We start from the raw sequence: 12289 nt of genomic DNA, 5'->3' as shown, positions 1-12289 counted from the left end.
TGTCTGACCTGCTTTGCAGGTCAGTCACTGCTCTCCCTATGCATTGCTGGCAGGCCCCAAATAATCTTTAGTTGCAGCCCTAAGAAGAAAAAAAAAAGTTCACAATGATTATTGGTTCTGAATTATTGCTCTGATTGTACTTATATGACTTAAAACTACATAGAGCTTTTCATTCGGAGAACTACTTGCCGATACCGATTTCTGATTTTCTTTAAAGTCAACCTATTTCACGTGTTTGTTTAAACAAAGGAATAAAATACAAAAACAAAAATATCTCGCAGGTTTGTTGATGGAGACAGTAGCTTATGATTCCAGCAGAAGATAAATTAAACACATTAATTAGTCCGTAAAATTAAAGATAACATTGCTTCCTATTTTGTCAAGTTGCCTCTGTTTGTAGTTTGCTCGAAACAATAATTATTTGGCGAAACAAGCCCTGTTGTAATGTGTGCAGCGCACCAGCTGTGGATAAGCAGGGGTCAGCGGGTTAATTGGGGAGGGAATGGAAACCCCCTCGTTCTGCTACTCTACATGCAGCTCAGTCAACAGGTAGCAGACAGTCCCTGTACTGTAATGCCCACAGGTGGAAACTGCTAAACAAAAGCAAAGCAGGAACTGCTTCGAGCGACTTGGATAAAATCTGCTTTATTAAAGAAACTGCTTTCAGGTGAGTTCGATAGTCTACAGTGATGATTTAGATTAAGGGAATTCAATGCATGTTTTTCTGTATCTTCAAATATAATAAAGTCAGCAGTAAATGTGGGAAAGATATTTTAAAAAAAGCCCTTTTTGAGACAGTCATCTAAGGTGTGCCATTACTAAAAAAAAAAAAAAAAAAAAATTACAAGTTTCACTTTTTATTAACATTTCACAGTGGAGCTCTCAGAGCAGATCCAGAACTTGCTGGAAGGACACCTTGTGATTCCCAACATAAACAAGAGTGAGGCTACGAAAAGGGGCGTCTCTGTTTTCTTCCTGGACTTGTTACCGTAGCAACCCTATGATGACTAGACTGCAGGACTCAATCACTTGTTTTTAATTCTGTGATAATTTTGAGTATTTGTCACTGTCTCTGAATACATGACACTAACAGGATGTGAACATTTCAGAAGAAAACTGTCCAGTCTGAATATTAATACTTCCACCTCACAGTTCCTCTGGTTAAGAGCCAGTCTTGGAGGTTTATTTCGCCAACCTTTTGTCAAAGATTTCTTTTATTATTTGCCCGATTCCAACAGGTCAGAGACTCCAACAACACACCGATAGCGTATACACAGACGAAATGAAGGGGAAGGATAGTTTTGCATTAGTTTTAGTCTCTTAATGAAATGCTAAAACAGAACATTTTTTTATAATGAAGACAAAGAATACAGCATTTCTTTTAAAGCTCTACATATTACCAATTTCTTCCGGTCAGGGGAAAAAAAAAAAAAAAAAAATGGTTGTGTTACCTGAGCCACAGCCTGAGGAGCCCCAGCAAAAGCAGCTGTTGAAACGACGCTCACTGCTCCTCCTGCATCCTCTCTTCCATCAACGTGCTGGTCGGTCACCTGGACAACACGATACGTCACCTTTGGCAGAGAGACACAAATTAGTGAAGTCGAGTAATTAGAGCAGACATCTATCATACTATTTTTTGCATTTTAGGTGTTCTGAACACGGATAAGAAACCTCACCTGGCTCGCTGCTTTATTTATCATTTCTGTCTCTTTAGGTTAGCCAAAGCCAGTATCTGAAATCGCTGCTCAAACCTCAGCAGTCCACGGATCTCATCATCCCACACAATATGCTTACGCCTCAGAATGTGCCTGATTTAATTTTAAAGGAAGCTGTGAAGAAAATGAGCTCGTTTGTCTCAAGAATTGCTATTTGTATTCCTCCATCATGTGACTGTCCTGCTGACTGACATGTGACATCTCCCCTATGCCAATCCCAGACCAGACTGGAATCACATGACTGCTCACGCTAGACCTGTTTACGCCAAATGAGCCACATGGATGACTGACTTAATTCCCTCCAGTGGGAAAAAAAATAAAATAAAATACATACATATCACCCTTTAATATGAAAAAGCCCTCTTCTATGTTATGGTACGTTTTTCAAAAACATATTCACCATTTCGAGATCCATCACTAACGAGTAAAGAGATGCAGATAAGTGGATAGGAAAAAAAAAAAAAAAAAAAGATAATAGTCACATTGGACTTCTGGGAGCCAGTGAAAGAAAAACACATTTATCTTCGTTTCAGGCAAATTAGCCTACAACCCACCTGACTCAGAAATATGGGACATGAACAGCAGGTACTGGCTGATCTGACCAGCTTGCCATGAAACATTTTCATGATATTTCCAACCGTCCAGAAATTTCTTGGCGCAGTGGATGCTGCAACCAAAATGACATCTCTAGGAGTGAAATTACGCTTGGATAACCTTTAAATAGACAGTGCCTGGTTCCTTTTTTAAGCTTGTGTAGCGATTCTGTAGCTTAAATGGGTCTTTTGTTCTGTTTTTACACTAAAGGATGATTTGGAGTTAGGAGTCACGAGAATCCTCAGAAACTTCTCATGGTTTGGTGTTTCAAAGTTCCAACTTTAATGTAGCCATTAGTTAAAGCTCAATCAGTGAAGATCGATTTCATGGTAAACAGATATGAAGCAAATACATTTGTATTCAGTCCATTCATGTTTTCTCAAGCTCTGTAGTCATGAGGAGGTGAAAGGTTTTATCCAACAATAGGAATTTGTCAAGAATCTAAACTTCTCAACCATTGTGTTTTTAAAACATTTCTCTCTACTGATGGGTTTGGTGCTCTTAAAATGCTCCTCTGGGTTTTATCGCAGATTCTCTAATAAATTTAAGTCTTGGCTTTAACTAGGTCATTGTAACACATTAATAAACCATTCCGTTTGAGAAGCTGCAGTATACTTTAGACTTGCTAATATGCTCAAAACTTCTGCTTCAACAATTTTTCTTCTAAGAATACAATGTGTGTTTTTAGCTCCATCTAACTTCCCATCAATTCTGACCCTGAAGATGAAAAGTGTCCCCCAAGCACAATGTTGTCACCAGGATGTTTCAAGGTGAGAAGGGTGTGTTTGAGTCGACGTGCAGTTTTAGTTTTGCCACACACAGCGTTTTGCATGTAGGCCAGACAGTTTAATTTGGCTTCATCTGACCGAAGCACCTACATCCATGTGTTTCCTGTTACCCTTTATATCTTGTGACAAACTACAAACGCAACTTTTAATGGCTCTCTTTCAACAATGGCTTTCTTCTTGTTGCTCTTCAGCAAACCTCTATGGAACTCTGACCTTTTTCTCAGAATAGCACTCTCCTTACCCAGCTAGCAAGATTACATGGAGAACCATGTCTTGATAGGACTGCATCAGGAGTCTGCAACTCCAGTCCTCGACGACCGGCGTCCTGCAACTCTTAGATGTGTCTCTGCTCAAATAATCAGGTGATTAGCAGGACTCTGGAGAACCTGACTCCATACAAAGGAGGTAATTTGATTGAGGTGCCAGGATACTGGCCCTTGAGGACTGGAGTTGCAGACCGCTGACCTACATGATGCAGTTTGTCCACTAATGCTCTTTTGAAAATCTCTGAGACCGACATTAAATTACACAAAGCTGGAGTCAATTATAGACTACGCAACTTTTAAAGACGGTTCCAATTAAATTCATTGAAGGGGAACAGAGTAAAGCAAAAACGACAAACTCACTCCACGTTTGCAATAAACTATGCATCGCTTTCCTAAAACTTTACAATTTTCACAACTTTATATTTGTCCATCACATGAAATCCCAATAAAACACCTCAGGGTGGTAATGTGAACATTTTCTTAGAAGGTAAGAATACGTTCACATTGCACTTTGTTTAGAACACAATGCTTCTGATCAAGTCCTTTCCCCCACCTATGCTGCAAACCGCCTGGTCACCAGAGGCAGACATGTGAAATTACTGGAGTCAAACTGTGCCCCTATCTGGAACAGAGGCTTTTTCTGCTCTTAAAACCAAGATGTGTTTGCCATCAAGAGCACTTTAAGACTTTCTGAAACTGCCAATGGAAGGCAGAAGTCACCTCAGTGTCACTGATTGATCCATAAGGTACCTACCTGCCCCCCCTCCGTGCGAAACTGATATTGGATGTTGTGGTCTCCAAATGCTGCAGCCTGCTGAACACTAGCTATTGTGACAGCCGTCTGCTCTTCCCCTGTTGCGTCTTGCAGTGAAAAAAGAAAACGCAAACAGCCAGTGGTTATTATAAGAAGAGCAATCAGAACTACCAAGAGGTTAATGAAGCTGTAGAAGAGGTCCTCTGTCTTTTACATAGAGCAAAGAGATATACAGTTGAAACCAACATTTTGTTTTTCACTCTCAAAAATAATATAAACTTTATTGTTTTATCCCAGCTGGGATTACCAAAATTACATCTACTTAATGAATACCAGAAAAATGAGAGACATATATTTTTAACAATATATATATTTTTCCAATTTAAAAGTTTACACATATTAAGATCAATAAGACTTTTATCAATTTAGTGAAGCCAAGACGATGACAGTATAGCTTTGTATGTTTCTGATAGATTAATTAGAGAAGACATGCATCCTCAGTGAATGTATTTTAAGGCAACACCTCCAAAAACATATTTTCTTGTGTGAAAGTGTAAGGGGAAAAAAACAAAACAAATCTGCCAAGATGTGAGGAAAAGAACTGTGGGCCTCCACAAGTCTGAGTCATCCTTGGTACCATTTTTCAGATTCCTCAATGTGCCACATTCATCCAAACAACTATATGCAAGTATAAACAGTATTAGAATATCCAGCATACTGTTCAGAAATATTTGTCCTGTGTTCCAGAGATGAATGTGCGTTGGTATGAGCGAGTCAAGCCCTGAAAGGGAGTGTCGTTTTCTAGAGTCAAACAGGTTCAGTGAAACAAACTGGGCTCAAAGTCCATTTAGAGATGATCGCCAAGCCTGAGAACACCATAACAACAGTGAAGTACAGGGATGGCAGCAGCATGTTGTGTGAGTGCTTAGCAGGAAGAAGGACGAGAGCACTTTACAAAACAGATGGCATCATGAAAACAGATTATTATGTGGAAATATTCCAGCAAAACATTTAGAGAACAGCCAGGAAGGTAAAGCTTGGGTACAAATGGTTTTCCAAATGGGCAGTGACCCTAAGCATAGTAAGTACATTGTGATTACAAAAAGGCTGAAGGACAACAAAGTCTATGTTTTGGAGTGGCTATCAGAAAACCCTGATCTCAGTTTTACAGAAAATTAGTGGGCAAAGGTGAAAAAAGTGACAACCTACAAACTTGCCTAAGTTACATGAGTTCTGTTTGGAGGAATGAGCCAAAAGATCTATTTTGAGTTGCCTGTGGAAAGATAAAATATTTGATCCAAGTCCTTAAGTTTTCAAAGCATTTCATCAAGTACAGTACTATGGAACTTTATGTAAACTTCTGAATTTGGAGCAAATAAAAACCAAAGTATTCCACAAATAAAAATAGCTTTAGTAATGACCTTAGTCTGTTTTACACCGTGAGAAAAAAATACAACTGGTTTCGAATTCGTAAGCAATAGTTTGGTCTAAAATGTACCATTATTCTTTATAAAATTGCTTTCATATTTGACACACATCACTGCCACTGCAAGCCAAACAAAAGCTCACCCTCAGATGCCTGGACAACCTCTTCTTCTTGCTTTTCTTGGCTGCAAATCGAGTGCAAACACAACTCAGTTTTCAGAAATTACGAAGTGGTTAAAATGTTTCAACGATCAAATAAACATAGTATACCACCCTCAACTTCTCCTAATCCAAACCCATGCAACAGTCCCGCAAACCAACAATGTAATTTTGCAGAAAAATCGAACCTTGCTGTGGTTTCTGCTTCCCTTAACGGCTGGCAACAATATTCAGCGTTTTAGTTAGCTTAGGCTATCTTTCCTCCTGAAATGTTATTACCTAGTTATTATGTTTTCTTGTAATACACCACTTGTATCTTTGAGCACCACATGTCAAATAATCTGCTTAGAAGGTCCTCCGTCTTAGTTGCTAACTTAAGAGCAGTTCTCACATTAAACTGTTTTGACAGCAGTTTTTTAGGGTCAGGCCTTGCTAAGCGTCCTAAACTAGCTGTGTGTAATAGCATGTAGTTGCTAGCCTGTCTCTGTTAGCCATTTTGAGTGTCCCGCTTACCTTGCAGTGTCCAGACTCTGTTCGAGCATATCCATCAGGGTGAAAATAAAAAGTGATATTCGGTGTCACAGACGGAGATGGGAGTGCTGATCACGGGAACAAACACTCGGGTCATGTGAGAGAGACAGCCCAGGACACGTGAGGTACAACTCGGTGTCGGAGTTAAAATGGAGGCCGCTGCTGCTGCTGTGGGTGAGATCGAGCAGAGGTGACTCCGCCGGGCGGATATAAGCGGCTCTCTGTGTCAAGCGCTGCTTTTGTTTTCATTTATTGGTATTTTTCAAACGTTGGCCTGTATTGGTAAAAATATAAAACTATTAGGAATTACATTTAAAAAAAGTCCATTTTGTTATTAAAAAACTTTATCATAGTTAATACGTATATTTTATAATTCCAATATTTTTCATCAGTTCTAATCTCTTACAATTAAAGCCAGTTTTACCAAATTTTATGTCTTAATCAGAGATTTCATAAATGTATTCATACACTCTCCCATTAAAGGAGTTACAACACAAAATTGTTTTGATTTTGTATACTTTTTTTCGACTCATTTCCTTCTCGAAAATTTCGAATGAAGCACTCAGCACACATTTCAAAATTAAAAGACAGATACATATCTGACTCATACACAGCTATTATTCAATAAGTAATGAAGTACGAACTGTGTCTATTTAGCTTAAATTACAGTAAAGTCAAACATCACTCTAAACCGTGAACTTTGCCCCACATAAACCGGAACCTTTCTTCTTTTGGTTTTCTATGCGACATTTGATATATGAGCACCACAATAAAACGTTCTGCTTAAAATAGTTACCGTAGTTTTAAAAGGTGGGGAACTCTGAGTATTAGTTTTATTACGTCTGAGGAGATTATGATTATCCACCACCCAAAGTGAAATAACTATTCTTTACCAGCCGAACATTGAAATCGTAACACTATCCCGATGAACTCAACAACGCTACTAACCGTTTCTTAGCCAATCAGCACTCAGGAAGTTGTCAGAGAGTTGCGTATGATTGGCTGAAATGGTAGGCGGTTTTGATGTACGGTGGTTTCACCGTGAAATAATTCCGGTTTGTCCTCCTTGAGTGAAGGTGCACAGCGGTGACTCTGACGGTGGCTGATTGTTAATTGTTTTTTGCACAATGTCGGGCCGTGTTCTTGTTGGAGTAAAGCGTGTCATTGACTATGCAGTTAAGGTAAACAGCATTTTACTTTTCCAGCTGATATAATTTCCCTCTTAACAGTATTTTTAAGTGCTTTAGTCATTGACTCTGAAAGCTAATGTTAGCCTACCAATATCTATTAATTTTACTATGTGTGTTTACTATGACCTGCCTCAAAGATTATATACTCAAATTGCAAGACTGGAGAGCAGTTTACATTGATTATAAACGCAGCCATGCCCCCTGTCATGTTCATATCTTACAGTTGTGTAATCTGTACCTGACTGCATAGTTTGTCTTCCCAGGAAGCAATTTCTGGAGTATTATTATATTTTCATATGTTATTCTGTGGGAGTTGGAGCACAGTTGAACCAAAAAGCATGAACAGCTACATGAAGTCTATGCAACAGCAAGAACTCTCCTGTTCCAGCTGCCCCCAGCAGGATCTCTGCTGTGCAGTTGGAGCTCCCTCAGTACTGGATCTGTGCAGAAGATCACGCAACAGAAGCAGTTTAGAAAATGTACTTTAGTTTAACTTTGTGTTTTACAAAGTAATCCAATGAACTGCTAGATTACATCACTTAAAGTCACTGGTATATTGATCTTTGATCATATAATAAAACTCTCATTCATGCTGTGAACTGACAAACAGGCAGAAAACTAACTGCCTGCAGTTTTGTTTTCTGGTGTCTTTGAAAGATTTTTCCTGTTTCAGGTCAGTCTGTTTCCAATCCTGTTTGATAGGACAGAACTTCACAAGTGAACATGAATTGCTGATCTTAGCAACATCACCTTAACAGGCTCTTCTTGACATGAAGGATCAGCAGCCCTACTTTGAGATCTTAAGATAGAGTGGTCCACATCTCAACATGTTAATCTTTTTCATTTTAATACTTGAGGAGGCAAAACTATTTGTAGTGATACTTGACTAAACTAGTACCACCGAAGTTGCAAATGTGATTTAGTTTACTCTTTTTGTCTGAGAAAATGAAATTTGTGCTTTCTCGATCAGATTTGGTGGATTACTCCTACAGTATGGAAGCTCTTCAACGTCTCTCTCCTGTTATGTTTCTCTTCAGATTCGTGTAAAGCCAGACAACACTGGCGTTGTGACGGATGGCGTGAAGCACTCAATGAACCCCTTCTGTGAGATCGCTGTGGAGGAGGCGGTCAAACTGAAGGAGAAGAAGCTTGTTAAGGAGGTTGTGGCTGTCAGCTGTGGGCCACAGCAATCACAGGTGGGAGAGATGTGGTTAGATTTTACGCCCTTGAATTTGGTGGGGGTTTATTTACTTACATTTTGGTCAAATTTTTTGTTTTTGTTCAATAAATGTTCAATTTTACCAAGTTTAGGCCTTGTCTGGAAAAGAACTGCCATTATCGAATGTCAAATGGTGAAGATCCCCAACTTTTCACATTTCATCACATTACAACCCCACTACTTCTCTGTATTTCATTAGGATTTTAAACGATAGACCAACAGATAGATGCGCACATTTGGGAAATCAAAGGGAAATCATGCACGACTTTGAAAGTGTTTTAAAAATAAATAAAAAAAAGTAAAAATACCTTTTTATTAAGTTCCCTTAGTAAAAACTTTGTAGAACCACATTTTGCTGCCATGAGAGGCACATGTGTTTTAGAGTTAGTTTAGAAAATGACATTTCTCCCCTGTTCTGTTTTGGAAAATGTTTCTGGCTCAGTCAGATTAAATGAAGAGCTTCTAATAACAATTTTTTCTTGCCTCAGGTCCTCAGTCTGATTAAGATCTGAACTTTGACTCGGCCATTTTAACACATGAATATGCTTTAATGAACACGTTTTTTTCTGTCTTTTTTTTTGAAGCTCTGGCTTTATGTGTAGGATTGTATCATCTTTCCATCAACTCTTACCCGTTTCAGTTAATGTCTGAAAAAGACATTTCCACAGAATGATCCTGCCATCACCATGCTTCACAATTAACATGTCGTGTTTATTGCTTTTTGTCTTCCACACATAGAACTTTGTATGCAGGTAAAAAAGTTTAATTTCGTTTCATCTCACCAGAGGACAAAGCAGAGATTCTTATGGCTTTCTTTCAATAATGGCAGTGATTTTTGTCACTTTTCCATAAAAGGTGGGATTTTTGCACAGTTCTCACTAATACTAGTGCTGTAGTACATGTAGATGTACATTTTTTTTTTTAGCTTGCTGAATCTAATTGCTAAATCCCTGTGTTTTTGATCAAACGTGTTTAACAGGGGTTACTTGAAACTGGCAACATAATTAGACTTTTAAGCTTGGATAGTAATAACAAGCAAATGTTAAGTCATCTGGGAGAAATTAGCATAGGCATATTGAAAAGTAATTATGTCTCCTTGGTACAGGAAACCATTCGTACTGCTCTTGCCATGGGAGCTGACCGGGGCATTCATGTGGAAGTGAGCGGGAACGACTATGAAACCCTTGGACCTCTGCAGGTTTCTAAAATCATGGCTGCTTTGGCCAAGAAGGAGGACGCTCAAATCATCATCCTTGGAAAGCAGGTCAAAGTCGCAAATTGATGTCCTACATATATTTTTTTTAACCATGCATATATAAATGGTTGGTTTGTTACTTATGTTATCTTTGTTTCTTAGGCCATTGATGACGACTGTAATCAGACTGGTCAGATGACAGCCGCCTTACTGGACTGGCCTCAGGTAAGTGGCAAATGAAACACATTTTTAACAAATCCGTCTCTTATTTTTATTTGTGAGATTAAAATAAATCAAGTGTGTTGTGTCAGTGCTGAGAAGCAGGTTGGCTGCTTGTTCACAGAACCTTATCAGGTTGAGCAGAGACTGGCTCTGGTCAGTTAGTGCTACAGTGTTCCTGCTCAGATCAACACAGCTGGTCAAAGGCTGATTAGGTCCAACTTTCAGTTTGTTGTCCAATGATGATTTCTTTTTTCTTAAAGCACAACTTGCTACCAAACGACTTTTATTACCATGGTGCTTTGACAGTAAACAAATCTGATGATTGGACAAGATATTATTTACAGCTATGTAGAAATCTGTGTGTGGGAGTAAATGCTTATTTATTTTGTATCACTTTATAGTTTAAGAGGTGATAAGTAGGTTTGTAAAAGTAGCTTTGTAGTTCCACCTATGCACCAGCAGATGGTGTATAGTAACAACCAATTGGCTTCTTCAGTTTTCACAGCACCTTTGTGTTGAAAGGCAGGTGTTTCTGTTTTTTGATGGACTCATTTTTAGCATGGTTGTTCCAGTGAATACGTGCCGTCTTCTCCTTCTCCAGGGTACCTTCGCATCAGAGGTTACACTGGATGGAGACAAAATTAAGGTGGTCAGAGAAATCGATGGTGGGCTAGAAACAATAAAAATCAACACACCAGCAGTGTTGACTGCAGACCTTCGACTCAACACCCCCAGATATGCCACCCTGCCTAATATTATGGTAGGTAGCAGGAAGTTATGTTCACAAAGACAGAAAAAATGCAAACATTGTGTCAGCCATTTTGAGTAAAGTTAGATAATGTTGCTGAATGTTCTCAGTATTTCATTTTACAGATCAGTTAAAGTAAAATATGATTATACAAAATATTCTCTCTGGAGAACTTGCACCACACTTTTCAGATTTTTATTTGTGAAAACCCTGTGTCAAATTGAGTATATAAATAGTTTTTAGTTTAAATCTTTTAATGCTAAGCATCACTTGTTTCTTACCTGTATTATGCAACTCTCATTTCTTTCTTTCAGAAAGCGAAGAAGAAGAAGATTGCTAATGTGAAGCCTGCAGACTTGGGTGTGAACCTCACATCAAAACTGGAGGTGCTGAGGGTTGAGGACCCCCCACAGAGGCAAGCAGGCATGAAGGTGGAGACAGTGGAAGACCTGGTGGGAAAACTAAAGGAATTGGGAAAGGTATAAAGGCTTCAAGAGGACAGGAGCACACATCCCAACAGTGGTAAGTTTTAGTCAGTTTTTTCAAAGCAACAAGAATTTGGTGAAATATTAATTGCTCTTTCTGTCTTCCTTATTCTCATTGCAGGACTCTGATGATTTAGGACTGTACCACATGCACAGGAACCGAATGAGTTTCTGTATCTGTCTTGTCCTTCTTGTTTGCCACTGTTGTTCCTGAGCATGTGCAGTTGGTACTAACAGGAGAAAATGAATACTGAGACTCACTGTCCTTCAGTCATGCTATCCCGAAAATATATTTTTTATCTGCATTTTAGCAAAAATAAGAGGTAAAATTCTAAGGAAACAGACTTTATGCAATAAATTAAACTAGACTAAATGTAAGAACTGTAGGATGCATCTGAAAGCGACGCAACATTAGCTTTTCATCTTGTAATGTCGCCACACATGTTCAGAGGTGTAAATGGTATTTTGTAAATATGGACCCAAACATGTAGATGTCAATTTTTCAAGATCATTCTCACTGCTGTCACTAATCTGTACAATTAATGTATCTATAACTTGTTGTGGGACTGACTGGACAGTGTGTGTCAGCATATTCAGGCGGAGATAATAAATCTGAATTTTTACCGTAAGCGCCTCAATTCTCTGTTGATTGTACAGAATATCTCCATGACAATAAAGCAGCCAGTTTTTTCATAATCAATGTGGTGTTTTTGTGTTTTTTTTTTTTTTGCATTCATTTTTAGTTGAAAATCTAACAATGTTCAATCTTGTAACTTAATCCAATCACTATCTCAAATTTGATGTATTTTTTCCCTGTTTTTTTTTTTTTTTACCAATATTATATCTTTGACCATGAAGCACATCACGTTAAAAAAAAAAAGAATGCCAGAAAATGTTCAAAAGTTAAAAAGGATACATTTTTTATTATTTTTTAAAATTTGGATCTTAAACAGTGAGGTTCATTGAATTTGTACGTCAGATTTTGTTTTTGTGTTTAC

General features: G+C 38.3%; 2 protein-coding genes across 4 annotated transcripts in view; one reads left to right on the top strand and one right to left on the bottom strand.

The window, feature by feature from the left end:
* Positions 1 to 6435, bottom strand: part of usf2l (upstream transcription factor 2, c-fos interacting-like) — a 26360-nt gene extending 19925 nt beyond the window's left edge. For 2 of the 3 annotated variants that reach the window (XM_015053733.1, XM_015053742.1), the window contains exons 1-4: positions 6215 to 6435; positions 5687 to 5727; positions 4118 to 4224; positions 1452 to 1571 (exon numbers count right to left, since the gene is read on the bottom strand). In XM_015053733.1, coding sequence (XP_014909219.1) covers positions 1452 to 1571; positions 4118 to 4224; positions 5687 to 5727; positions 6215 to 6249 — 303 coding nt within the window. In that variant the 5' untranslated portion in view covers positions 6250 to 6435. Of the gene's footprint in view, positions 1 to 1451; positions 1572 to 1676; positions 2195 to 4117; positions 4225 to 5686; positions 5728 to 6214 lie in introns of those variants that run through there. The other variant, XM_015053751.1, reaches the window with a different exon arrangement.
* Positions 6436 to 7269: 834 nt separating this feature from the next.
* On the top strand, positions 7270 to 11991 carry etfb (electron transfer flavoprotein subunit beta). The gene is made up of 7 exons (XM_015053721.1): positions 7270 to 7413; positions 8460 to 8618; positions 9747 to 9905; positions 9999 to 10061; positions 10660 to 10818; positions 11121 to 11328; positions 11413 to 11991. Exons 1-6 carry the CDS (start codon positions 7360 to 7362, stop codon positions 11289 to 11291), a joined length of 765 nt encoding a protein of 254 aa, XP_014909207.1. The 5' UTR covers positions 7270 to 7359; the 3' UTR covers positions 11292 to 11328; positions 11413 to 11991.
* The last annotated feature ends 298 nt before the right edge of the window (positions 11992 to 12289 follow it).

Source organism: Poecilia latipinna, unplaced genomic scaffold, assembly GCF_001443285.1.
Source record: "Poecilia latipinna isolate Pla-1442-1.1 unplaced genomic scaffold, P_latipinna-1.0 Scaffold54, whole genome shotgun sequence".
NCBI lineage: Eukaryota > Metazoa > Chordata > Actinopteri > Cyprinodontiformes > Poeciliidae > Poecilia > Poecilia latipinna.
The sequence above is the reverse complement of the archived record's forward strand: the minus strand, read 5'-3'. Positions and strand labels throughout refer to the sequence as shown.